Source organism: Myotis lucifugus, unplaced genomic scaffold (assembly GCF_000147115.1).
Source record: "Myotis lucifugus unplaced genomic scaffold, Myoluc2.0 scaffold_331, whole genome shotgun sequence".
Lineage (NCBI taxonomy): Eukaryota > Metazoa > Chordata > Mammalia > Chiroptera > Vespertilionidae > Myotis > Myotis lucifugus.
The window spans coordinates 374734-401109 of record NW_005871379.1 but is presented as its reverse complement, the minus strand read 5'-3'; the positions used below and the strand labels follow the sequence as shown (position 1 = coordinate 401109).

At 53.5% G+C, this 26376-nt stretch overlaps 2 protein-coding genes and 1 long non-coding RNA gene across 6 annotated transcripts in view; 2 read left to right on the top strand and 1 right to left on the bottom strand.

The window, feature by feature from the left end:
* The first annotated feature begins 1223 nt into the window (after positions 1-1223).
* Positions 1224-9926, top strand: LOC102433395 (fumarylacetoacetate hydrolase domain-containing protein 2A). 4 transcript variants are annotated; one of them, XM_014466254.2, is made up of 9 exons: positions 1224-1457; positions 1677-1750; positions 3758-4006; positions 5067-5283; positions 7979-8038; positions 8223-8385; positions 9266-9374; positions 9478-9565; positions 9712-9926. In XM_014466254.2, the coding sequence occupies exons 3-9, from the start codon at positions 3762-3764 to the stop codon at positions 9772-9774; spliced, it is 945 nt and encodes a 314-aa protein (XP_014321740.1). In that variant the 5' UTR covers positions 1224-1457; positions 1677-1750; positions 3758-3761; the 3' UTR covers positions 9775-9926. The 4 variants fall into 4 exon arrangements, with proteins under 4 accessions (XP_014321740.1, XP_006100914.1, XP_023620185.1 ...); XM_006100852.3 differs by lacking the exon at positions 1677-1750; XM_023764417.1 differs by lacking the exon at positions 1677-1750 and having other exon boundaries at positions 9675-9926.
* Positions 9927-10056: 130 nt separating this feature from the next.
* GPAT2 (glycerol-3-phosphate acyltransferase 2, mitochondrial) lies at positions 10057-20054 on the bottom strand. Its single transcript, XM_006100861.3, has 21 exons — positions 19941-20054; positions 19697-19810; positions 18982-19055; positions 18466-18570; positions 18139-18267; positions 15681-15780; positions 15142-15275; positions 14751-14850; positions 14434-14643; positions 13979-14098; positions 13731-13813; positions 13306-13424; positions 12542-12612; positions 12201-12459; positions 11973-12121; positions 11767-11844; positions 11264-11401; positions 11065-11185; positions 10909-10974; positions 10629-10684; positions 10057-10326 (listed from the first exon to the last, which is right to left on the bottom strand). Exons 1-21 carry the CDS (start codon positions 20001-20003, stop codon positions 10210-10212), a joined length of 2406 nt encoding a protein of 801 aa, XP_006100923.3. The 5' UTR covers positions 20004-20054; the 3' UTR covers positions 10057-10209.
* Positions 20055-25252: 5198 nt separating this feature from the next.
* The window catches only part of LOC111828324, a 4768-nt gene continuing 3644 nt past the window's right edge, over positions 25253-26376 (top strand). The window contains exon 1 of the long non-coding RNA XR_002832160.1: positions 25253-25852. This is a non-coding gene — a long non-coding RNA (uncharacterized LOC111828324). The remainder of the gene's footprint in view (positions 25853-26376) is intronic.

Sequence of the window (26376 nt, the reverse complement as noted above, 5' to 3'; positions counted from 1 at the left end):
AGAGCCCCAAGCTGCAACTGCCCCCTCTGCAGTACCCACTCGAATGTCCCCCAGGCACAGTAAATACAACCCATCCAACACCCAGCTCACCGTCCTCTCCCCAGAGCTGCTGTCTCTCCAGAACTTGTTTGCATGACTAGCACTGCCATCACAGGCCAGAGACCGAGGAGGCAGCCTGGCCCCTCCTTCCCCTCACTCCCAACTCCTGTCATCACTAAGGACGGTCAGTTCTACCTCCTGAACATCTCTGAATGCTCATCATCTCTGTTGCACACCAGCCACCACTCATCCGCGCCCCCATTCAGACCCCTTTCCTTGGAGGAGGACCAGTGGCATCCCCTGTGAGGACCTCCCAGTGGCCTCCTGTGTGCTAGGTAAGGCTCCAAACGCCTTCCGGGGACAACCGAAGCCCTTGAGTATGTGGCCCTTGATTAAATCTTGGACCTCTTGCCCAGAGCCCCTTTACGGGTCCTCGTTTGCCAGAGGCCTGGAGAGCCTGCTAATTAAACCACCTCTTCGGGAGAATGCCTGTCCTCTGAGCTGGAGATTTTGCCTCCCACTACCCTGTCCTGAGCCCAACACAGTGCCTGTGAGACAGGGCTGCTCAGATGGGTGTAAAAGGCTGGACCTGGCGTCAAAAGGTGGTTCTCCTCCCCACTGCCTGTGTCCGCTTGCGCAAAGCACTTCCAGCCTCAGGTGCCCCCTATGTAAAATGGGTGCCATCATCCCTCCTCTCCTCAATAAGCCAGAGGTTTGCCTTTGTCAACAGCGCGCTATAATTTGGTTTCTTCTACCGCATTTGCCCAACGATGGAAATGGTGCCCTGCTCAGAGGCAGGGACCCGAAACGGGGGAGGGGAGCGCGGCGCTCAGGCCCAGGGCACAAAACGTCAGGAAGCACCCACTCAGGTCGCTGAGAGGGAAGGGCGCCGTCCTGCGGGCTCGCGCAGGTACCACCAGAGGCCCGAAGGCTCCAGAGTGGGCCCGCCCCCCAGCGTTGGGCCCGCCCCCAGCGTTGGGCCCGCCCCTCAATCGTGGGCCCGCCCCCAGCGTTGGGCCCGCCCCTTCAGCGTGGGCCCGCACCCAGCGTTGGACCCGCCCTCCAGCGTGAGCCCGCCCCCCAGCGTTGGGCCCGCCCCCAGCGTTGGACACGCCCCTCCAGCGTGGGCCCGCCCCCAGCGTTGGACCCGCCCCTCCAGCGTGGGCCCGCCCTCCGCACGTGACTTCCGGGACAGGACGCAGCGCCCTGCTGCTGGCCGTCGTTCTGGACGTCACCAGGAGCGCCGCCTCTGCCCACGTCTAATTCGAGAAGCCGAGGACGCGCTGCAGCTGAGGTCCCCCTGCGGGTCCTAGTCTGGCGACTTGACACAAGTCCCTTGGCGCGCGCCAACTCCAGACCCCACCCCGCGAGCCTGGTCCGATAGCGCGGGGCGCGCTCCCGACCGCCGCCGCAGCCAGGTAGGTCGGGTTCGGGCCGGCGTGGGGGCATCCTCGGCCCGCCACTCGGACCACACCACCGGGCTCGTGGGCGCCCACTGAATGCAGGGGACTTCCGCTGAGCACGTAGGGAAACGGAGGGACGGCCCGGGCGCAGGGCGTGGGGACTGACGGTGGGACGCTGTCCCAGGCACACACTTGGGTGCTGTTTCCTCCTCACGTCGGGGCATCCTTTGTCAGGGTTGGATCGAGCTCGGGCTTTGGGGCGGAGGGAACAGCTGATGCGCCGGGGCCACGTTCTGACGGACACCTTGGTAGGTGACGGCTCCTCTTGAGGCCTCAGTGCCCCTTCCTGTAAATCGGGGCGCACTGCCCGAGGGGATTGTGGTAGGACGAGTGAGAACCTGCATGTGCGGTTCACGTGGGAGGGCACAGTCAGTCAGTGTGGGCTGGGGGAGAGCAGGTGAGCAACCAGCCTTACCCCTGGGGCGGCAGCGGGCAGGTGACCAGGTTCCCCGAGCGTGGCTGAGAGCAGGCAGAGTGCCTGGGCATGAGGCTCTCTTGGAGGACCCTGCTTCTCACCACAGTCTTCTGGGCTGAAGTGCCCTAGGCGGGGTGGGCTAAAGCTAGAGTATGTTGCTGGCACATCGCCTGGTTTCTGAACCAAGAACTTCAGTGTCACCTGGACATGGATTGAAAATCCATTAACCTCTCTAACCTAACTCTTAGTTAAATGGACTAACAATACCTACCTTTCACAATTATCAAAATAAATCAGACATTGTGGATAAAGCACTTAAATGAGACCTGGCATTCAGTGGGAGTGATTACTGTTGTATATATTTTAGCGGGTGCAGTGTCCGAGCGCACCCACTTTGGCTAGAGTCGCTAGACCAACCTTTATCGGTGGCATGGTTGGGCTTGAAGTCCCATTTTTCTGGTCAAACTCATTGGCCAGCACAGTAGTTAGATCAGTAGTTACCTGCGTCCAACGTGTCTCTAACTGAACAAGGCCGATTGAATCATGAGAGGAGGACCAGGAGTCTGGGACTAACCGCCAGATGCCTGAGCATAAAGGACTGAATTTAAAAGCAAGGAGCCAGGTAGGGGAGGGACTGTTTGGAGGTCAGACAGGTTAGAAACAAACAAAAGGGATTTCTCTTTGAGTGAACTGGAACTTGAAGCAGGGTCTGAGCCCTTTGGTACCTTCCAGGTGATTTGAAGAGGGAGGCACAGCCATGGCTCCTGAGGTTGACACTCACCAAGCTTTCCCAAGTAGTGGAAAGTCAGCCCCTGCTCAGGCGTTTGTTCACTCAGCAGAGAACAGCGGAGAGCCCCTGCGTGCCAGGCAGGAGACAGCCTGGTGATGCCCGTCAGGCCTAGGCCCTGCCCTTTGTCTGCAGCCTTTTCCCTCAGGCAGCCTGAGCTCCAGCAGGAAAAACTAAGCATTTACTGTCTGGAGAGGCGGGTGGGGGCTGCCCCTGGAAGGCTGGAGCAGGGGGTTATGGCTTGGTGATGGGAGCAGTGGAAGCATTTTACGTAGTAGGGTAACGATCAGATTGTCATTTAAAGAACTGCTTATGGCAGGTGTGAAGCCATTTTTCCAGGGATCATTTGCCTGTGGTGGGCCCCACTCTTACCTAATTCCTAGTCCTGCTCATCTTAGCCCAGCGCAGCTCAGCATCACTTCCTCAAGAAACTAGACCAAGCCCTACCCTGGGAAACCAAACCAGCAGGGAGCTCTTTGCAAGGGAGCAGGGTAGCCTCAGCTTTCCTTTCTCACCTGTCTTACTGAAGAGCCTTAGAAATCTTACGTGACAGCAGCTTCAGTTAATAAAGGGGCGAACTGAGGCCGTGGAGGGCTGATTATCCACGGTCACAAAACCCCTGCGTCACACTGCCTTGGTCACCCTTGCAGGACCCTTGATTGTCACAGCAGGAGTCCCATTGCTGAATCTTATCAGTTGTTAACATCAGTTTTCCTTGTGAGAAGAATGGCAGGGCTGAGTATGTCTCATCTATATGTTTGCCTTAGTGGTGCTGGTACAGTGTGTGCTTTCAGAAAGCGCTGGTTGAAGGAACGCTGGATTCCCTGGCACCCAGCTTAGGGCCTGACATGAAGTAGTTGCTCCTCTAGAAAGGTTTCATTATGTGTATTGAATTGAGCAAAAAACCACCTTATGAAGCATAGAGGGTGAAATAACTTATAAATCCAGACCACTTCCATGTGTGCCAGGAACTTGGGCTGGAACTCAAACATGGGGATCCTGATGATGGCTCCCACTCCCTCTGTACCCTGTGATCCACTGTTTTCTCCATAGACGGATGCTGTTCCCTGCTAGAAGAAGGTTGCTCACGGCGCTGCTGCAGGCTCAGCGCTGGCCCTTTCAACCCTCCAGAGACATGAGACTGGTGCAGTTCCAGGCACCCCACCTGACCGGACCTCACCTGGGCCTGGAGTCAGGGAATGGCGGAGGGGTCATCAACCTCAATGCCTTTGACCCCACACTGCCCAAGACCATGGTAGAGTTCCTGGAGCAGGGAGAGTCCACTCTCTCAGTGGCGAGAAGGTAAATCAGCAGGCAGCATCACCCTGTGGTGGTTGCCCTGGGAAACAGAACCAGCAGGGAGCTCTTTTGCAAGGAAGCAGGGAAGCCTCAGCTTTCTTTTCTCACCTGTTCTTAGTAAAGATTCTTAGAAATGTTACATGACAGCAGCCTCAGTGCACAGTGGGGGAAACTAAGTCCCAGGGAGGGTGATTATCCAAAAACCACAAACTCCACTTCATCACAACTTCCCTGGGGGTGAAGTTGCTGCTTGCCTGAGGGGTGTGGGACCAGGAGTCCTAAATAGCATCTTGAAAAGTTGGAGGAGTGATTGGACTCTTGGCTGCTTGGGGGAAAGAGAATTGCATGGAGGTTTTCTTAAAGATGATTCTTGGGTTTGGGCTAGATTAGATGGTGACTTCCCAGAAGTGGAGGAGCCCTGTGGCATTTGGTCTAAAGGTATTGATGAACAGTAAAGACCACTTTGAGATATCGTTTTACCTATTAAACTGGCAAAAATACAAATGTTTGACAGTATACAGTGTTGGTAAGAATATGTTTCCCAAACTTCATGTTCTCCCAAGATTGGAACCTACTTCCGTATCTGTCAACAGGGAATTGAGTGTGTCTCTATAGTGCACTGTTACGGCGAGATATTTAAAATATATCTATATTTTTAGTAAGGTGTATATAGTGTGCTATCATTTGTATAAAATGTATAAAATGACAGGAGGAGAAGAATAGAGTAGCTGTGAAGAGCTGTCTCTTTCCAAGGCTACAGCAGGGTGACTAGGAGAAAGGGTAGAAGAAAGGCCTTCCCAGTTACTCCCATCTGCACCTTCTGAATTCCTTTACATGGACGTGTATTGCCTGATGGGGGAAAGGAAACCCACATTGGATAAATATTAAACCGTGCTCTGATGTCAAAGAACAATACTGGCCTTGATTTTCACACTGACTCTGATGGTTGATAGATCTAAAAAATATAAACAGCAAAACTTGCAGCTGCTGTGGGATCTCCCCAGCGTGCCCAGGACTGCCGGCTGCTCCATCCAGCCCCTCTCTCCTGCTCTGGTCTCTGCAGAGCCCTGGCTGCCCAATTGCCAGTCTTACCACGGTCAGAGGTGACCTTCCTGGCTCCCGTCACACGGCCAGACAAGGTGGTGTGTGTGGGCATGAATTACGTGGACCACTGCAAGGAACAGAACGTGCCTGTGCCCAAGGAGCCCATCATCTTCAGCAAGTTTGCCAGCTCCATCGTGGGGCCCTACGATGAGGTCATCCTCCCTCCTGAGAGCCAGGTCGGTGCCTCCCCATGGCCCTCTCAAGTCACTGGGGCCCATCACAGAGGCGCAGCACCCAGCTTACAGGAGCCACCTGCAGTGCATTAAACAGAAACTACAGGGGGTTATACAGTTATAAGCCTGGCCTCAGGAAAAAAGTTAATAGAAGAGAACTTTCCGTTATTTCTATTTGGATTACAAAAGTAATATACTTTCATCGTAGGGACTTATAAAATTCAGCATGCACCTTCTAAGAATAAGGACAATGTCCTACATGACCATAATACCTTTATCACAACCAAGAATATTATCATAAATAACCTCTGATACAAAGTCCAACTGGGAGGTGACTTTCAGTTTGGGTACTGTTTTGTTGTTTGCTGACCCAGGATCAAACGAGGTCACACATTGCATTTGGTTATGTCTCTTTGTGACCTGTAATCTACAGATCCACAGGAATCCATGGACTTTTTCTCAAAGGGCCTGTTAGTAAATATTAGAGTTTGAATGCCAGTAGTGTCTGTTGCAACAGCTCAACTTTGCCACTGCAGTGTGAACACAGTCATGGCTGATACATAAATGAATGAACATGGCTGTGTTCCAGGAAAGCTTTATCTACAGAAACAGGCAGCAACCTGGATTCACCCACAGGCCGTACTTTGCTGACCTCTGTCTCTGACCAACAGCCTACTGTCATTTTCTTTCCCTTTTTTAAAAAAAAAAAAAAGTTTTTATTGATTTCAGAGAGGAGGGGAGAGGGAGAGATAGGAACATCAATGATGAGAATCATTGAGCAGCTGCCTCCTGCACACCCTCCACTGGGGATCGAGCCTGCAACCCAGGCATCAAACTGGGATTTCTTGGTTCATAGGTGGATGCTCAACCACTGAGCCACCCTGGCCGAGCCCGTTTTTTATCTGTCGTGACACAAGTTGTCTCAGCATGTCCCATGGTCTGGACTTGTCTGATTGTGTCTTCATGATCAGATCTAGGTTAAACATTTTTGTCAAGAGTTCTACAAAGTGTCTCAGTCCATTCGGGCTACGATAACAAAATATACTGGGTGGCTTATAAACAACAGACATTTCTTTTTCACAGTTCTGGGGGCTGGAAGTGCAAGATCAAGTCACTGATAAATTTATGTCTGGGAAAGCCACTTCCTGGTTCCTAGAAGATGTCTTTCCCTGTGTCCTCACATGGTAAAAAGGGACAGGGAGCTCTCTGGGGTCTCTTTTATAAAGGCATAATCCTACTCATGGGGGCTCTGCCCTCATGACAATCACCTTCCAAAGACCCCACCTCCAAGTACCATCACATTGAGTGAGGGGTAGGTTTTAAGACATGAATTTGGAGGGGCACAAACATGCAGTCTATAGCACAGATGTTGTATCCTCACATTGCGTCCCACTGGGAGACTCCTGTCAGGTGCTTAAAGTTTGATCACTTGGTTTACTGGCTGTTCATTAGACCTCTCCATTGTGAAGGTGCATTTCTCTGGTCTGATACTAAGCAATCTGTAGTTGTTTGAGACCATGGGACTATCTTATTGCCCCACTGATTCATCTAAGGATTCCCTGGTCATCCTTACCTTATTCTATTGCCCTGGGGGTTAGAAAAATGTGATTTCTCACCATGTCTCCTATTCTTTATTAGTTGGCATTCTGTGAACAAGAGATGCCTCCTTTTTTTTTACTCCATTCCTTTAGTATCATGAATTTGATTTTTATCCAACATGTTGTAATCCATCATTTACAGTTTTTACATGCAAATGATCTGTTTAGCCAGTGGGGGGTTCAGGTTGGCCTTCAGCCCCATCACTTTTTGAGCACTTACTTGCTTTCTGTCTAGCACAGGCTCATTAGTATATTAGACCTGGAATTAGCCATTTCTCCAGGGAACCTGGTTCTTTCTAGTGGGGTGCAATGCTAGAGATCAAAGTCAGTGTCAGGTGTACTCATAGTAGCTCTGGACCATTCCAAAGAGCAGCCAGTTTAAAAAACTAGATTGTTTCTTTTTTTGTAGCACTTTGCTAAAATGGGAAAGGCTGATTATGTTTTCATTTTCTGTGGCCTGTGTATTTTTGGGAATTGTTTATTCAAGCCTTTTGCCCACCTTTATTTTGGCATGTTGATCTTTTTATCATTTAAATGAGTTAATGCATTAAAGCACTAGAATGGCTCCTGGCACACAGTAAGATTAGCTATTATTACTTGGTATCCATCCTTTTTTGGAAGTATTAAGAGTGATTTTATATATATATATATAGCAGAGAAGGGAGAGGGAAAGAGATAGAAACATTAATGAGAGATAATCATTGATTGGCTGCTTCCTGCATGCCCCCCGCTGGGGATCGAGCCCACAACCCAGGAATACGGTGTGACCAGGAATCAAACCGTGACCTCCTGGTTCATAGGTTGACGCTCAACCACTGAGCCATGCCGGCTGGGCAAGAATGACTTTTAAATTCAGTCCCCAGTCTAGTGTTGCTCCTCTAGTCACCATGGGAACTGTACCTGCATCAGTGGTGCTGCCTGCCCTTACCCAAGGTTTATGGGTGTACAAGTCACGCCCCCTGCCCCTCTGGTTCGTTTTATGACTGTGGGCCAGCAGCTGACCCCACTGGTGGGGGCCCAGGCCCCAAGACATGCATGCAGTTCCTCAGCACTGGGAGAGGCCCAGGGCCAGGCAGTTTACTGCTCCTTTCCCACTGCAGGAGGTGGACTGGGAAGTGGAGCTGGCCGTGGTCATTGGGAAGAAAGGCAAGCACATCAAGGTGAGGTTGAGAGGGTGGTACCCACTATCCCTGGCCTTAGGAAGTGGTCGGCTTGGGCACTTGCCTTATTCCTGGCCTAACACTTGGTGAGCTCTGGCTACTAGCCTGGGATAAAGGCTTTGTTATGGGGGCTGGTGTCACTGTTATCTAACCTCTAATGTGGCCAAATCCCCTGCCCCCATAGGCCACAGATGCCATGGCTTATGTGGCTGGCTTCACTGTGGCACATGACGTAAGTGCTCGTGACTGGCAAATGAGACGCAATGGAAGGCAGTGGCTGCTGGGGAAAACCTTTGACACCTTCTGTCCCCTGGGTCCTGCTTTGGTGACCAAGGACAGTGTAGCAGGTAGGTCTCGGACAGCACCCATGATGACGCATCTTGCTCTGCTCGGATATGTCCGCAAAGAAATAGCAACGCTCAGGAAATGGGAGTGTGGGGACAGTTCAATGGGGAGCCCCCTCCGCAGCTGCCTTTCACTGATTCCTTACAGAGCAAGTCTCAACCTGGGCTCAGTGGGCCTTCTTCCACATCCCCTCACCCTCTAGAGGACCACAGCCACAGAGGTGGTGAATCTGCATTCATCAAGCGAATTACAGGCAACAGTGTTCCTCTCATGGTGGTCAGGCTCTCTAGCTGCCACCATCTGGGAGTCTTTAGATTGGAAGGAAGCAAGGCTGGCCCTTGAGCATCACAGAGAATGGCTGTCACAAAGCCCATGCATTTTCCTGTCAGGGAGACAGGACCAACAGGACCTTGCCCAGCCACTGTGGCCAGGGCAACACTGGCTACCAGTAGCAAGGGCACCAGGTGCCAGGAAGAAAGGCCATGGTGCAGAGGGCAGAGCATGGCCATTTGGGTTGGGGTGTGTGTCTGGGGGGTTTAGCCGTCAACAGTGAAGTTATTGTGTTCTGGCTGCTCTAAGAGGGTGTGTTTGTAAATGTGTGAAACAAAAGTTAAGATAAAAATGTGGTGAGCCCAGACACTTACTGGTGAGCCACCACCTGCCAGTCAGGTGCGGGAGGCTCACTGCCCTGCTTCTGCAGTTTCCTTTTTGCATTACAGGTGCCGAGTCTATTTTATTATTGTCAGCCTTTGCTGTGGATAGACGTCCATTTTTTAAGGCAAAATTGCTATTTTTTCCCTCACCCTGGAGGGTCTGGGACACATCCAGGTAGGGTTGAGGAAGAGCAGGAAGAGGCCCAAGGTGGTGTTTTATGCATTTCAGATCCACACAACTTAAAGATCTGCTGCCGGGTGAATGGGGAGGTGGTCCAGAGCAGCAACACCAATCAGATGGTGTTTAAGACAGAAGAGCTGATAGCCTGGGTCTCCCAGTAAGTGAGGTGAAGCCCTACCCCACCACAGCTGAGCCGAGCCCTCCATCCCTGGCTGTGGCCCCTCAGCCCCTGGTCTCACCTGGCCCTTTTGCCTGCCCAGGTTCGTCACCCTTTACCCCGGGGACATCATCCTGACGGGTACCCCCCCAGGTGTTGGTGTATTCAGGAAACCTCCTGTCTTTCTCAAGGTAGGTTGGCTAAAAGGAGGAAAGGGAGAAGGACCCAGAGGCTGACAGGTGTGGCTCAGGCTTGAGAAACCCAAGCCTGTGTATGTATGTGTAGATTTGTATGTGTCAGACTAAGGACTGACAACCTGGCGACCACTCCATTGCAGAAGGGCGATGAAGTCCAGTGTGAGATTGAAGAACTGGGTGTCATCATCAACAAGGTGGTGTGACGGCTCCTGCTGCAGGTCCTGGACTTAAGAGGCGGGCATCCATGCTCACTGTATAGGGCAAGGCCCAGTGCTTGCCCCCTCAAGGCTCCTCATCTAGGTGTGTTATGGGTGGGGGGAGCCTCCCTCTTCAATAAACTTCTCAGACTAAGTCAGTAGCTTGGCTTCTGCCTGTCTTTTACGGTTTGTTTCACGGATCAAGATAGGACATTGCCACAGGGTGGGGAAGGAGAGCAAACACTATGTACCTCAAATCACACTGCTGGGCTTGGGAAGAGGACTTGTCCAGTCCAGGCCTCTCGTTTATCACACCCAAGGACGGAGAAAGCAAGAGGCAGTGAGACAATCAAACCTCAATGATTTTATGGGCAGCCTCTGGCTCCAGGGCTTGGTGTGTTCTGGAGCTGAGAAGTCTCAGCACAGGCTTAACCCACAGTTCTAGCCACAAATGAATTGCTGGATGAACTGTTCCAGCTTCTCCTGATTGTCCTGTCTGGCAAATGTAGGGGACAGGTGGAGCATGGGGCCTGCAGGGCTGGGCCTCTGCTGCAGCACCTGTGCCATGGAAAAGGACTGTGAGCACTCACCATGGGGAAACCTGCAGTGAGACCTCTGGCCCCTTAGGCCATAGGGTTTGAACACTCTTACACCGTCCCCAGTACCCCACCTGGGAGTAGAATAAAGTGGTGGTTTAGGAGACCAAGGACAAGGAAACCATCCCATCTCCAACTGCTGTCACACCTGTTCTTGGGAGACACTGGGGAAGACCCAGGGTGGGCATAGATGGGCTTCCCTGAGCAGCTCTATCAAGATGGAGGCAGGGGGCATAGGAGGAGGGTGAGGATGGCTCCGCTCACCCCCAAGTCTCTGAAGGTCCAGACAGCTTTGATGGCGAGACTTGGATCCGCACACTCTGGTGAAAGAAAGAAGTTGAGCTCTAGTGGGTACAGAGAGCTACTGGCATAGGCTTCTCTTTTGTCAAAAGAAGGAACCACCCAGGGCAGGGCTCAGACTGCACCTAAAGGCCTTTCTACTCTAGCCCTCCTTCTTGGAGTGGGGCTGTCACTGCCCAGTAGAGGGCAGCAACCACCAGCAAGCCCCTGCCTCCTGGGTGCCACCTGGCGGCTTGGGACTCACCGAAGAACCCATCCTCCTGGGCAGTGGCCTGCAAGAACTGGAACAGCTGCTCCACGTAGCCCGACTCTGTGGGGCAGAGGAGACTCAGGCCTGGCACAGGCACAGCCTAAGCTCTCAGCCCCTCCCTAAGGATGGCCAGGAGAGTTCGGGCCTCACCCGTGTCAGGCAGCTGGCCCTGGTGGAGAAAGGTGGCAGCCTGTGCGAAGGCCTTGAGCAGCGGGTTAAGCAGGCGGCACAGGAAGAGGAAGAAGTCGGGGCACCGAGACTGCTGACTGAGCTGGAGGGGGACAGACCAGGTCAGGGCAGCTCCCACTGTCTCCCCTGCCTCCTTCCCCGGTGGGTTCTCCCAACGCACCCTGAAGTACCGGCCCTCAGCCTCCTCGAAGTCGTCGCTGTCACTGTCACTATCAGTAAAGTCCCCACTCTGTTTCCACAGCAGCTTGGCCCTCAAACGCTGTCGCCCTGTGTCACAAGCCTGCCGGGAGCCTGGGGTCTGGGAGCCGGAGAAGCCATTGGTCTCTGTCAGGCTGGCCAAGATTCAACCCTGAGTCCCCAGATCAGATACATGGCAGACCAGGCACATGGAGGAAAACCAGTAAAAGCAGACCTAGGGACCTCAAGAGGCCTCTTGGGGCCACACAAGACCTGCTGAGCCAATTTGCAGGGTAAGAGGAAATAGGCGCCCACCCTCAAGGTCCACAGCCCTGTGGGGGCAGGAGGAGTAGTGCAGAGACCCTCAGTGGTACAATTGTGCAGCCCTGTCATGATAGCTACATGGGCCCAGGGCTGGGATGGTCCACCAAGTCCCAAGGCACAGAATGGCAGAGGCAGGGCTCTGTCTTCAGCGGCCCTGCCTACCTCCTCAGCAACCAGAAGCCCACACTGGATGAGACGGTCCAGCACCTCCTGACAGTAGCAGTAGGAAGACTGGCAAGGCTGGGGAGAAAGGCGTCCACGTAGCTTCAGGAGAGCCAGGCAGGGCTTAAGGGCAGGGGAGGGGCAGGCACAGCCCCTCCTATAACTGAAGGGGTGCCAGGCCCAAGTGGGTCGGTGGGAGGCCTGACCTGCAGCAGCAGCATGTCCTGTGGCAGCAAATGCAACAGCAGCAGGACCTGGCGGTACAGCTCGTTCTGGCTCAGCAGCTCGATGCCCTGCAGCTCCCAGGGCCCCTCTGGTGGCACCTTGCTTGCCAGCAGTGCCCGAACTGCACAGGCTAGAGAGGGGGCCAGGCATGAGGAGGAAGCCATCCCCTAATCTGACACCCCACCCATCCCTGAGCCCTCAGGACTCACCACCCAGGGCCTCGCTCAGGAAGGCAGGCAGAAGCTGGGCGCTCAGACGTGCCAAGTGCATGAGGCCTGGGCCGGGCCGAGTGACCACCAGCAAGTCCCCCTGGTGGATGCGCAGTAGAGCCACGTGTGCCCGCAGCAGGCTCAGAGTGTGCCGCACCAGGCACCGCAGCTGACCGGAGAAGCCCACGTCAAAGCCACGCAGCAGCGTTTCCTCTGTCAGCCAGGAGAACTCCCCCAGGAGCTGCGACAGGTACACACCCTGGTGGGCAGCACCAGGGCTGAGCAGCAGGGTCACATCCCTTCCCCAGCCACCCCCCACCTTCCCCCGTCACACTGCCTACCTTCTGGTGCTTAAACAGCAGCAGCGTCGCCATAATGGCTGTGCTCATCACTGCAGAGCTTGCCACGCTGGCTGTAGCCGGGATTGGGGGATGCTGGTCAGGGGCCTAGGTCCAGCAGCCGGTTCCATCACCCAATGTTTGGGCTAAGAACAGTGCTCCCCTGCCTCCTTGGCAGCAGCCTGCCTCCCCTACAACTCTACCCCAAGGAGTTGTGGCCACCCTCCCTGCCGGGTGCTTGGGAACCACCTTCCCAGTGGAGAACTGGCATTTACCAAATGTCTACGGAGACAGGCACGGAGCCCAGGGACCTTCCCTGCCTTATAGGCCTACCCACCAACCCACAGTCTGCCACAGAGGGGCACCAAAGAAGACAGTAGTAATGACCATTTGTTAAGAGTCCCTCTGTGCCAGGCACTGTGTTAAGTCCCTCACGTGCATTGTTCCAGTCAGTCACCCTTTTACAGTGCAGATCAGAGAGGTGAAGCGGTGAACTTGAGACAGGGCCAGGTTGACCTTGGATCCAGGCACCGGCCCTCTGCACAACCCATACTCTGCAGCTCAGGCAGCCATCTGTGTGCACTCACTAGGGGCTCCCTCATGTTCTCCCTGGTCGCCTCACTCCTCACATATCCCAGGTGGGCCACACATGAGGGAGGGTCAGGTACAGAAACCCACTTGGAATGGAGGGCCCCTAAAACCTGCTAACCCAGAGAGAAGGAACAGCTCAGGACCCTCCCCAAATGCCCAGACCTAGTTCCCCTCACCATTCAGGATGTGACGGCTCAGCCTCCTGACCAGGAGCTGGTCTTCTTCCTTGAGGGCCAGAAGGGGCCCGGTTATTGGGGTCCACTCCTGCTCCTTCTCAGTGTCTGGGACGACAGTACTGGGATAGAGACAGATCACAGGATGAGGGGAGCCAACCTAAAGACAATCTTGGGGAAGCCCAGAGCTTTCTCAAAAAAGGGTGTTTCCCCAGCCCAGCCCCAGGGCAGGGATGGCTCCCCAGCCCTTTCCGGCCCCTGCCATTTCCCACACTGAGATCAGAGGTAAGGAGGGGTGTCGGGCTCTGTTCTAGATGACCCAGAATATCTGATGAGAGGAGGCTGGAGCTGGTAATGTCTATGGGTATGTGTTGAAGGACTGCTTGCTGGGCACCCAAGATCCACACCCTTCCCTGCCGCTACCCTACCTTTGGCCCAGCACAATGGGCTGCAGCAGCTGCTCCATGGTCTGCCTGCTGCCCCAGCAGCTTCTAGAATTGATGGTGTATTCCTGCCCATAACAAGACTCTCAGGTGGCCTACCTGCCCACCAGGACACCTGCACACAGCCCACGGAGGTAGGCGAGACTATCCCTGCAGTGGCTCTGAGGGCCAAGCTGCCAGAAGCCCCACGACAGACCACAGATCCTCCCAATTTTGCCCAACAGACATCATACCTGCAGGGAGAAAGGCTGGGCCAGGTGCACACGGGCACAGACCTGGGGGCCACAGCACCAGCCTCGCAGGCTTTGTAGGACAGCCAGAGCTCCTGTCCACAGCCCCCGTGGGGCTGTGGCCTGCAGGAAGGAAGGGGCTAAGGGAGCTGGCTCACCTGGAGCAATGCTCTCTGCTCAACTTTATCTTGCAAACTGGTACATGACCATGACCTCCCCAAGCTCATGTTCGCATCCATGAAACGAGAAATCCCTCCCTAGTGGGGTCTTTGAGGATGAAATAGAGGATTTCTGTATCAGCCGGGCAGGCGCCACAGGATGATGACTGTAGGGGGAGAATTCCTTTGCACCTCCCTGACCCTAACCCTGAGGGGCACTCAGCCATAGGACATAATACATTGTGCCTTCTCTCTGGAGTCGGTGTCCACTTGGAGTCCCAAGTGACAGGAGGGTCTCACATGGTGTGTATCACATGCATCTGGAACCAGGTCATAGGTGATGGCCACCGGCACCAGCATAGCATCTTGGACAACACCCATCTGGACCGCCTGCACCACCAGTCCCAGCCAGGCCTGGCCCAGGGCTGACAGCCAAGGCCCCTGGGTCCCAGGGAGCTCTTCCAGGAAGATGAGCAGGGGCTGCCCACTGACCAGAAGCTGCTCCACAACCTGGAAGGGGTGGGGAGGTGGTAGCAGAGGTAGGTGTTAAGGCCAGAGCAGCAACAGGCACTGATACCCTGGCCTGGGCCCCAAACAAAACCACTGGGGGCACTCACCGCTTGGACCACAGCCCTTGCAAGAACCCCTTCGGAGCTGTCCAGGGAGAGGTTGGCCTCTGGGGGCAGGAAAAGCGCCCCAAGCTTCCTCAGCAGAGCTCTGTGGGGCACAGGGCAGACAAAGCCTGATGAGAGAAGGGGCTCAGGAGATGGGACCAAGCAGGAGGCTAGAAAGAGCCTCAGCCCACCCAGGACAGCCTGGGTCCTGTCTAAACACACTGAAGCCAGGCATGGCCGCAGAAACCATAGCTGACCATCTGAGCCCACAGGCTGAACTGGTAGAAGGCTGGGAGCAAAGAGGCCAGGAAGAGGGCCTGGGGGTAGCTGCTGCCAGCACCCCCCATCCACATCCCCACATCCCCATGCATGTCTGGGGGCACAAAGCTTTTACCTGAGGATGGGGGAGCAGGCACATGGGTCCCAAGCCACACGGACCACGCCCAAGCCCTGGGAAAGCAGGACAAAGGGCAGCAGGAGCCCATCCAGGAGTGACTTGTGGGTAGAAAGGAGGACGAGCGGCGAGCCCTGCTTGGGGAGAGCCAGAGGGAAGTGTCAACCCGCTTCCACCCTGATGATGCAGGGAGCTGAAACCAGCCACAGAGTGACAAAGGGTTCAGCTGGGTAGTTCTTCCTTGGAGCACATTTCCCAAAAGGAGAGGAGTTCTGTCGACAACTTTTAAGGTAACGCACTGATGTAATGATTGTTAAGACCACGATGAAAAGACATTAGAGGAAGCCCCCTGGGAGCAGAGCTTGAGACAAGAAGAGATGGCCATCAAAAAGCAATGGCGTTTTCCCATCAGGCAGTAAGGCTGGTCCTGACTAAGGGCTCGGCCTAGCTCTGCTCCTGCCATCCCACCCCACCCCACCCCACCCCACCCCACCCCATCCCATCCCATCCCATCCCATCCCATTGTGGGGAGGGCTTACCGTCTGGGCGGCCTTGTGGACCATCTTCATGTGGCCCTTGTGGAGCTGCACGTTCAGGAAGAGGCAGTTCAGGAACCGCAGAACCACCCAGCTGAACAGCCTGGAGAGCAGCGAGGCCCAGTCTGAGGTGTGGCACACACTGCCCATGACGCAGGGCCCCTCAGCATCTCAGAGGGCCTCCAATACTGTCCCCACTTTACAGAAGAAGAAAGTGAGGCTCAGAGAGATTACAGAAACTGCTGAGTAGTAGAGAAAGCTAAGAGGTACTGGACTGGCAGGTGGGCCTGACACCACAGCCCATGCCTGTGAGATGCTGACACACCCCCAGGAAGACCTCAGGGTGCAGCTGCTTCACATCAGCTTCAGAGCATCTCCCTGTCCCAGTTTACCCCAAAGGAGATTAGAGGACTAAGACTCACTCCAGGCATAGCCTGGCCGGCTCTTTGCAAACTGCTGGGAAAGGTGAAATAAAAAGGGAGGAGTTTGTGATATGAGAAGGAAAAGGGACAGTTGAAGGGGACTGGCTTAAAATGAGGGCGGGAGCATAGGTGCAGCTAGCCTGAAGATGTGGTGGACAAGCATCATGTCCTCATCTGATGGCACAAGATGGAGCATCAACTGACAGCGGGTCAGGCTGAGAAAGACAGTCTGGATCGGAGCCTGTGCCCCTTGCAGAACTGCACTCAGAGGGAAGCAAAGCCACAGTGTGTCCTCTCTATCAATGTTTGGCTGCTCAGTACAGAGAAGGCAGGTACCTGGGTTCAAACAGAAGTGATTGTGCCCAGTGACTCCTTCACAGGGGCGCTATCCTCATGAGGAGCCCTGGAATTGAAGCTGAGTCTGACACACACTTGCGGGACAGCTGAGTCTGACACACACTTGCGAATGGGGGACCTTCGCAAACCGGCAAAGACAGTCTGGATAGTATAAAGGTGGCCAGGTCAGGGGACTGGACGTCTCATTCCTGGTCTCAGCCCTCTTCTGAGCTCCAGACTCACATAAACAAATGCCTCCACCAGCATGCCAGGTGTCTGAAACTCTGTATCCAAACATCCTTTGTGAGCCAAACTCACTCCTCCCAAACCTGCACCCTCCATCCACACCACCAGGTGCTTGACCAGAAAATGGCTCTCCCATGAGTTCTCTCCTTTCCCTCACTGTCCCACCCTGACCTCCAATCCATCAGTGAGTCCTGTTAGTTTCAGATTGGTCTCTCAGTCCATTTCTCCAACCTTTACTATCATCTCCTATCCAAGCCATCACCATGTCTCACCTGGACTAACAAAACAGCTTCCCAGACAGTCTTCTGATCTCTACTCTTGATCTCAATTAATCTTGTCATTCCCTACTTTCCATTAGTTGTCACTGCACTTAGAAATCAAATACAAACTTCCTGTATGGCCCTGTGTATCTGGTCCCTTCTACCTCTGATTTCATCTTCAACAGCTCACTGCCAGCTTCCAGCTACCACAGCTTCATGAGCAATCCTGGCCTTTTTCTGTGGCCATAGCTCATGCTCTTCCCTCTAGTGCAGTGGTTCTCAACCTTCCTAATGCCACGACCCTTTAATACAGTTCCTCATTTGTGGTGACCCCCAATTTCATTGTTACAAATTGAACATAATTAAAGCATAGTGATTAATCACAAAAACAATATGTAATTATATATGTGTTTTCCAATGGTCTTAGGCGACCCCTGTGAAAGGGTCGTTTGACCCCCAATGGGGTCGAGACCCACAGGTTGAGAACTGCTGCTCTAGTGGGATTGTTCCTCCCATCCTTGCACCCCTTCCTCCAAGGCTGGCTCTTTACCCCCCTTTCATGCCTGGCTTACGGTCGCTTACTGCCCTCCAGGTTCTCTGAGTCCCAGCACTTATCCTGTTCTTGCAGCCATATGTATCTGTTCGCTCTGACATGTGAATCCCTTCATTCCCCCTGGAACAACACTGTATCTAAAAGGAGCCCAGACTGTGCAAATAAATGTGAGAGGGAGCAGGTGATGACAGCAGGATGAATTCAGGAGAGAGTATGGGGGCTTATAAGATGGGGGAACCAGTCACCATTGCCTGTCTCCCTTTTGCAACAGGAACGTGACCTGGGAAGAGGTGAAAAGCTGGAAGTGGGTACTGGAATCTGGGCCACAACCAGAGGCTCCTGGATGACCCCAAAATTCCCAACCCAGGACAGTCAACACCCAGGCCAGCAGTGGTGAGAAACTGGGCTGGAAGCTGGGGGCTGGCTCAGACCCAAGGCCCATCCCATATCCAACTGGTCCCACCACGGAGCCAGCTGTCCTCAAAAGGCCAGAGTCCAGATCAGGGCTCCCTCAGGCCCTCTGGTAAACACACCATCTGGCTCCCCAGTGGGGGAGTCCAGTCCTTCCCCAAGCCCCGTCAACACTCACTCTCCAAAAGGGCAGAGGCCTAGCCTAGGGACTGAATGTCCCTCAGCACAGTTACCTGAGCAGGAAGGGGCGCGGCGGGGCCTGGATGTGACCCAGGATGCGCTGTACCTCCTTCTTCGCAGGGCTGGGCAGCTGGCCTTCCCCAGCTCCCCCTGGAGCCCTCCCTAAGATGACATCCTGTACCCTATGGTGTGAAGGGAGTGGTGTCAGGCTGGGGCATGGCTAAGGTCCCTCAGGTCACTTTCCTCAGCCCAGGGCATAGCTTCAGACCTAGGCAAAGCTAACACTCTCGAAGCCAGCCCTCCCAACCACCCCTGCCTAGAGGTGTCATCCCTTCAAGGATCCCAGGAGTGGCAGCCCGACCCCAGTCCCTGCTCCTCACCCAGTGCTTTCCATGACTTTCTGTGAGGCATCCCAGCAGCGGGGTATGTGCTGCTCCAGGGACCACAAGAAATAGCAGAGCCTCCGAACCAGCCAGCCCCGAAACCTGAACACAGCCCCGGAAGCAAGGGGAAGATCTTTCAGAGAGCTTACCTCCCACTAGGGCCCACAGAGGGTAGTCCATCAGGGAGGAATCACACCCAGTCCCATGGCCAGGGAACACCTGAGTTTGGCTTATCACAGAGCAGGATGAGGAAGCACCTGCCCATCTGTGCCCCATTCCCACCCACTCCCCACTGAGTGGGGTACAGGTTCAGGGCCTGACACATAGTGGGCAGTCCATAAATACTAACAGAAGGAACCACAGGTGTTTCCGCAGTTCCCTGCCTTTCCTGCCTGTGGGTATGGAGCAAAGGGTAGGGGCCCTTCTTTCCCATTGGATGAAGAAGATGACACCACAAGCAGGGGCCTAGCAGTCCCACACCTCAGGGCCCTGCCCACCCCTGGCTTTGCCTACCTGGTGTTCTCCTCCTTTACCAGGATCACATTGCAGAAGCCCAGATCCATTATGCTTCTGTGGAAGAGGGACTCCTGCCCAAGAGGGGCAGGGATGCATGTCTTTGGGGGGCCTTCGCAAACCGGCAAAGGAAAGCCCCTGCTCCGCCTTCTGCAGTCTCTGCCTGATGGACTATCGTGTCTACCAGGAAACAGGACTGTAGTACAGCATTTCCCAAAAGATCCTGATGCTCACTCAGGAAAAGGGTTCTGCGGTCAAAGCGGAGGGCTGCGTTCTCTACAGCACCGCCCCCCTGCAGAGCGGCATATTCAAGCCTCTGAGAAGGTCTCTCGTCTACCGCAGAGAACATTCATGTAGCCTGGATCTCCACCAGAACTGTGGGTTCCATAAGCACCAGCACACGAGGACTTCAAGCCTGTGCTGAGTGCTGGGTGACTCTAAGTGGGCAGGTCCCCCAAACTGAACAACAGGACTGTGCAGGCATGGTCAGATCCTAGCTCTCTGACCACACCCTATCCTCTCAGGTGCCTCGGCACTTGCCCACCCAACTCTCCCAGGGCTGCGAGCCAGCCCCAGGCCAACCACACAACCAGTACCAGTGCTTCCATTCCCCTCTAAGACAACAACAAAGGCATGGGCAGGGAGGGCCAAACCTGGAACCACAACCAAGCTACCTCCAGCTCTCCAGGCTGGGGCCCAGCCCTACACTACTCACCCAGCTCTTGGGGGTGCAGGTCTGGCAGCAGCGACCCACAAAGGGGCGATATTTCCCGAGGAATGGGGTGACAGCCTCCAGCTTCATCCCCAAGCCTGAGGTCCACGGGCTAGTCTGGAAAGTGGCCACAGGGAGGGGTGAAAAGACTCAAAGTCCTTGGCAGAAGGAGGGAGGCTCTAAGAGTGAGGCGTACAGGAGGGGAGGGGGAGGGCAGAAGGTGTTCTGGGAATGGAAGGGGCCATACCTCCTGGCCATTCTGGCTACTGCTCTGCTGAGCTCCGAGTTTGGTTCCCAACATGGTGTCCATGGGGGGTTGGGGGGGCTGTAAGATCTGAGAACCAGCCACTTCTGCCTCTCTTCCTCTCACCACAGCAAACTGACCTGGGGAGAGATGGAAGGACAGAGTGGGTACTGGAGTCTGAGCCACAACCTGGAAGTCCTGAGGCGACCACCAAATTCCCATCCCTGGATAGAGAGACAACACCCAGGCCAGCAGTGGTGAGAAACTGGGCTGGAAGCTGACTTAGACCAAAGCCATGCCCTTTACTCCACTGGACCCACCACGGAGCCAGCTGTCCTCAAAAGGTCTCAGTGTCCAGATCAGGGGCAACCTGAGGGTTAACATAACGGAGGCCAGTTGTCTTACCATCAGCACCCAGCCTGCCATATCCCAGCACAGATGAGGGCTGCACTGGAGAGTCAGACCCTTCTGTGCAGAGGGAAAGAACAAGGCTGGGTTGGCAGGAAGGAGTTATGAGACGGCCAAAGAGGAACAGGACCATGGCGGCAAGACCACCGGGTCCTGCTCAGCGCTCTTCTCCTCCACACCAGAAGATGGCACTTCACCTACTCAACCATCACCGGAATGTGGGCCAGGTACTAGGTGGGGATAGCTGGGGAGTCAGAACACGGAGAAATACCACACAGAACCGTTTCCAAGGAATGCTCTTCTTATTGGAAACAAGACATTTTTCTGAAACCCATCCTCCCATATAGCACTCTAAGTAGACGATCCCACTGGGTTGCTCCTCAGCCCTCCTTCCCATAATACTCCCCTGAACTAACAAATACCTATTCCATAAAGCAGCACGGAATCCCTCCTGGCCCCGAAATCAGGCCCTAAAAACCCCTCTACCGTGTCCCAGATGGGTAGGCTGGGCCAGTTACTCATGCTATCCCTGCCCCACCACACGCTGCACATGCCCATGCAGATGTGCCTTCTCCCTTCCCACCAAATTCTGTCCATGGCTCTAAGTCCACCATGCTTCCGGATCGCCCTGTAGGACAGGGGTGGGGAATGTCCGGCCGGTGAAATCGTGTGGTCTGGCCTTGCCAAGGCATTAGGGGTGAGTTAATGAAATGTCTGACCAACTACAGCGGGCTAATTTTTAAGCTGATAATTTTGTATGGCCCACGAATGATGTTACACATATCCAAGTGGCCCTTGGCAGAAAAAGGTTCCCCACCCCTGCTCTAGGGTTTTCCTCTCCTCCTTGCTGGGCTGGGCGCCTCCTCCAGAGCTGAGGTTTCACTTCCTCTCATGGTCTGCAAGTGTCCTGTGGCCAGGGCGGCAGCGGCCTCATCTCTGCCTAGCAGTCTGCCCTGCACAGGTGAGGGACCCAGGAAGTGCGCAATGACTGGCCATAATTTCCTCTGCGTCTCCCCCGATCCCAATTAGCACTATTTAAAACCAGGAAGCCAAGTGGTACCAGGGTCACGATTCCTGCAGTGCAGGAGCTCGGGCAGACTCATCCCAAATGCACTTCCTACTTTGAAAAGGTTCGCACAGCCCCATGCACAGACACTTGGCACAGGGAGCTCCCAAGCGAGGACTGCAATCTGGGGAACTCTGCTTGCTTTGCAAGGAGGGTGCCTTCCCCCGGCCCCAGGCCACCTCACTCAGAATCTAAACCCACTAGATCCGTGCTCACCCTAAAGGGGCCAGAAAGAAGAAATGTCAGGGCCAGGGTAACCCCCACTTGCCAACTGCGGCAACTACTTGGCGCACACAATCTAGAGGTCGGTTCTGGGAGATACCCTCCCACCTGGCACCTGAGCCCCCAATGGGGGTCTGTGTCCGTCTGCAGCTCCTACCTGGACACCCCTCCCCAGGCGGCAAGCTGCCATCCTGAGGGCCAAATGCAGGCCACACACCTCCTTGCCACCACACAATATTCTGAAACATGATGATGAAACTGGAGCTTGTTAGGTTAAAATGCATGGTTTCCAGCTGCTGCGGTGAAGAAAACAGCCCTGAGCCCTGGCCTGGCCTCTGTGGCAGGCAGCGCACAGGCCTCCGGCCGGCGGCAGCAGGACCGGCCACCACACCTAAGTTTGAAGCCTTCCATCAGAGGGTGACATCCCGCTCTGCTCCCTACCAAGAAGCGCGGCCTGAACGGACCTCTTCACCCTTAGGCCCAGCCCTGGCCCTCAGAACCTGACCCTCGCCAGGCGCACGGCGCGTGCTCCCTGCTCAGCCTGAGGCTGAGGAGAGGGCGCGAGCGGCTCGCTCTCTCTCTCTCTCTCTCTCTCTCTCTCACACACACACACACACACACACACACACACACACTTGTCGAGGGTGACCATAGGCCAGGCCCAGCGCAGCGGTGTCGCCAGTGTGGCCCTCACACCATGGCGGCGGGAAGGACTCACGGCTCAGCAGGCCCTCAGGGCCTCCGCTCCTCCCCCTGCCCCTCCCCCGCCCCCAAGGGCGCCCAGGTGGCTCCTGAAGCGGACACGGCCCTGGACGATCCCAGGCCCGGTCCTACCCGGCCCAGCAGCCACTCCAAGGGTCTTACCTCACACCGGCGACCAACTCCCGCCAAAGCCGCAACCTCGCAGGAGGCCGAGGTCGTGGACTGGAGGCTCTGCACGCCTTCTGGGAGGCAGCTCTGAGAGCCAATGGGAAGGCGCGCTGGGCCCGACGCCCCGCCCCCTCAGCGTGCTGCTTGGCCACGTGACCAGCGCCCAGGGCGGGATGGGCGGGGCTGACTGTGGGCCCCTGGCGTGTCGCTGAGCGCCTGCCTGCGTGCTGGGCCCCGGAGACGTCCACGAGGCCCCCGGGGCCCCACGCTGGGCCCCAGAGACATCCGCGAGGCCCCCGGCTCCCCACGCTGGGCCCCAGAGACGTCCGCGAGGCCCCCGGCTCCCCACGCTGGGCCCCAGAGACATCCGCGGGGCCCCCGGCTCCCCACGCTGGGCCCCGGAGACACCCGCAAGGCCCCTGGCTCCCCAGGGTGGGCAAGAACAGCCAGGTTCTAATGAAAGAGTTTCCAGGTACACACGCCGCCAAGCTGGAGTTTAGGTTCTAGCAAAATTCTGAGTTGGGGACACTTATAAAAGACAGATCACCAGAAACAAGTTTTGGGTCGTGAAAACAAATCAAGCCTAGCCGGTGTCATTTCCTTTGTTGATTAGAACTCCAGATCATAGTCAGGGACAAGCTGCAGTCACGAGCTGCCCGGGTTGCAGCTGGTCCTATGACCAGGGTGTCTTTATTCCGGTGGTTATTTGATTAATACTGACTCCTACCTCAGCCTGAAGCTCGGGCGAACGAGCGCTTGCATCTTCCCGCCTTTCCCAGCACCCGCAGGGGACCAGCAAGCCGTGAGGACTAGGAAAGGGGATGACTGATCTGTTCCCACCCAGCACCTATGTAATGAGCGCACTTTAGATGCCAGAGAATCCCACTGCGTGAACAAAGCCACAGCGGAGCCTGGCTGGGCCTGAGAGTCCAAGGCGGTTCTCATTCCTCCCTCTTCTCTAACACACCACCCTGATGTGACTGCCTCCACCCTTCCTCTCCAGGGTGTAGCCATATTTCCCTTTTTTTGTTCCACTTTGTGTCTATCTACCCAGGCTGTATATCCATATCCACCCACGTTTGCAATGTCCTTTTAGCACTTGCAGTATCCGTTTTTCCCTCCTCTTGTCTTTCTTTGGATCAGAATACACTGCCCACAACTAAACCCTGGGATTCTGAAGCTCCAAAACAAAAACACCTTTATTTTGAAGTCATAAATTGCCTCCTAAGAGTACAGACTTGAATTTACCCAATACCTCTTTGCTCTAGGAACTTCATGTATAGAGGCAATGGGGTTTTGCAGTGGCTAGTAGGGAGATTTGATGCTGAGAAGTTATCTGAAGACAGATGCTTCAGACATGACAGTTGGACAGATTGGGATGGCAGAGACCCGTCTGTCATCTAGTAGAGTTCTGCCTCTGTTATGTTGCTTCTTTGGAAGAAATGTGAGTAATTTTTGTTTGCTGCAATTAGACATTTCAAAAGAAGCATCACTTTTCAGACCTGGATCTGCTATCAAGGAGAGGTGGCCTAATATATGATGTCAATTCTCCCTAAATTTATCTATAACTTCACTGTAATCCTAATAAAAGTTCCAGCTACATGAACTTACTTTGAAATGTGTAAGGAGGGAGAAAGGCCTACAGGAAACTTTCCCCTCCCACCCAGAGATTCAGACATACAATGACATTGTTTTAAAACCCCCAGTATGGTGTTAGTGGAAGAATGGACAACCCACTGGGTCAGTATGGAGAGTTCAGAGATGGATCCTGGCTATAGGGGAGTTTAGGTACAATAAAAAAATACATCACAAATCAGTGGGGAAAGAGTTGTTCTTACTGGGGAAACTCTGGCTTTATAGAAAAAAGCCACAATGTAATCCCATACAAGATGAGTGCTGAGAAGGTGGATTAAAAAGTCAAGGTGGCCCTGGCTGGTGTGGTTCAGTGGTAGAGCGTCGGCCTACGGGCCAAAGGGTTGTGAGTGGGTTCGATTCCCGGTCAAGGGCATGTACCTGGGAATGATCCTGGCTCAGGTCCGGGCACGTGAAGGAGATAACCAATCAATGTGTCTCACCTCAATGTTTCTCTTTCTCCCGTTCCCTCCCTCCCACTCTCTCTAAAACTCAATGGAAAAAAATATCCTCAGGCAAGGATTAATAATAGAAAAAAAAGTCAGTCTGAACGGTTAAATTTTAACATTGGTAGAAAATAACATGGAGGGGATCATCTTTGAGACCTAGAGGGAGTAAAAGATTTCTTAGACAAACTATCAAAGCACAATTCATCATGCAAAAAAAAAAAAAAAAAATGGCGGGGGGGGGGGTCCGCTTTATTATGTCAACATTAAAGCTATTTGTTCCAAATGACACATCACAAAATGAAGGAAGGTACATGTATAGTCTAAAATTTACAAGATTAGTAGAGCCTCAATATACAAGGAACTCCTACAAATTAACAAGAAAAATAAATGGACAAAGGTTATGAGCAGGCAATTTTTGGAAGAAATACATGAAAAGATGGGCAAAATCATTAGTAGAGAAATGCAGATTATAATAAGATACTTGAACAGACTTTTCTCCAAAGAAGACATACAAATGGCCAATAAGCACATGAAAAGGTGCTCAACATCACTACTAAGTAAGGAAATGAGAAAAACCACCGTAAGGTACCAACTCACACCCATTAGGATGGCTACTGTAAAAACAACAACAACAACAGAAAATAATGTGTTGGTTGAGGATTGGAGAAACTGGAACCCTTGTGCACTGTTGGGAATGTAAAATGGTGCAGCCACTAGAAAAACTATATATCAGTTCCTCAAAAATCTAAGAATAGAATTATCACCTGGCTCAGGAATTCCTCTTTTGGGTATATACCCCCAAAGAATTGAAAGCAGGATCTCAAAGATATATTTGTATTCCCGTGTTCTTAGCAGCACTATTCACAACAGCCAAAAAATGGATGAAACCCAAGTGTCCACTGACTGATGAATGGTATACAAAATGTGGTAGATACATACAATGAAATATTATTCAGCCTTAAAAAGGAAGGACATTTTGACACACGCTATAACATTGATGAGCCTTGAGGACATTATGCTAAATGAAATAAACCAGTCACAGAAACATAAATACTATGAGACATAAAATAATCCAGTTCATAAAATAAGATTAAAAAGTAGAATGGTGGTTACCAGGGATGAAGGGAGGGAGAAATGGGAAGTTAGTGTTTAATGGGTACAGAGTTTCAGTTTTGCAAGATGAAGAAGTTCTGGAGATGGATGGTGGTTGTGGCTGCACAGCAGTGTGAATGTACTTACTATCACTGAACTTAAAAGTGGTTAAGATGGTAAGTTTTATGTTATGTATATTTTACCACAATTTAAAAAACAACAATAAGATATCACATTACACCTATGTGATAGGCAGAATTCTAAGATGAACCCCAGTGCCCATGCCCTTATATAATTATCTCCCTTGAGTATGCAGGACCTGTAACTTGCTTCTAATCAATAGAATTTAACAAAAGTATGGGGCACCACCTCTGATTAGGTTACAATTTATGGAAAAGATGATAGGAATTTTCTGATGTAATTAAAACCCTTAATGATTGACCTTAAGTTAATCAAAGTGGAGATGAACCTAGGTGGGCCGCACCTAATCAGGTGAGCCCCTTAAAAAAGGATGTAGAGGTCAGAGACTCTCCTGCTGACCTGGAAGAAGCAAGTCACCTTGAGTTTTACAGCCACAGGGAGACAAATTCTGCCAACAACCAGAGGCAGCCTGGAAGTGGCTCTTTCTCTAATCCAGCCTCTGATAACAAGGCAGCCTGGCTGATGCCTTGATTGCAGTTTGAGCAGAGGGCCCCCCTAC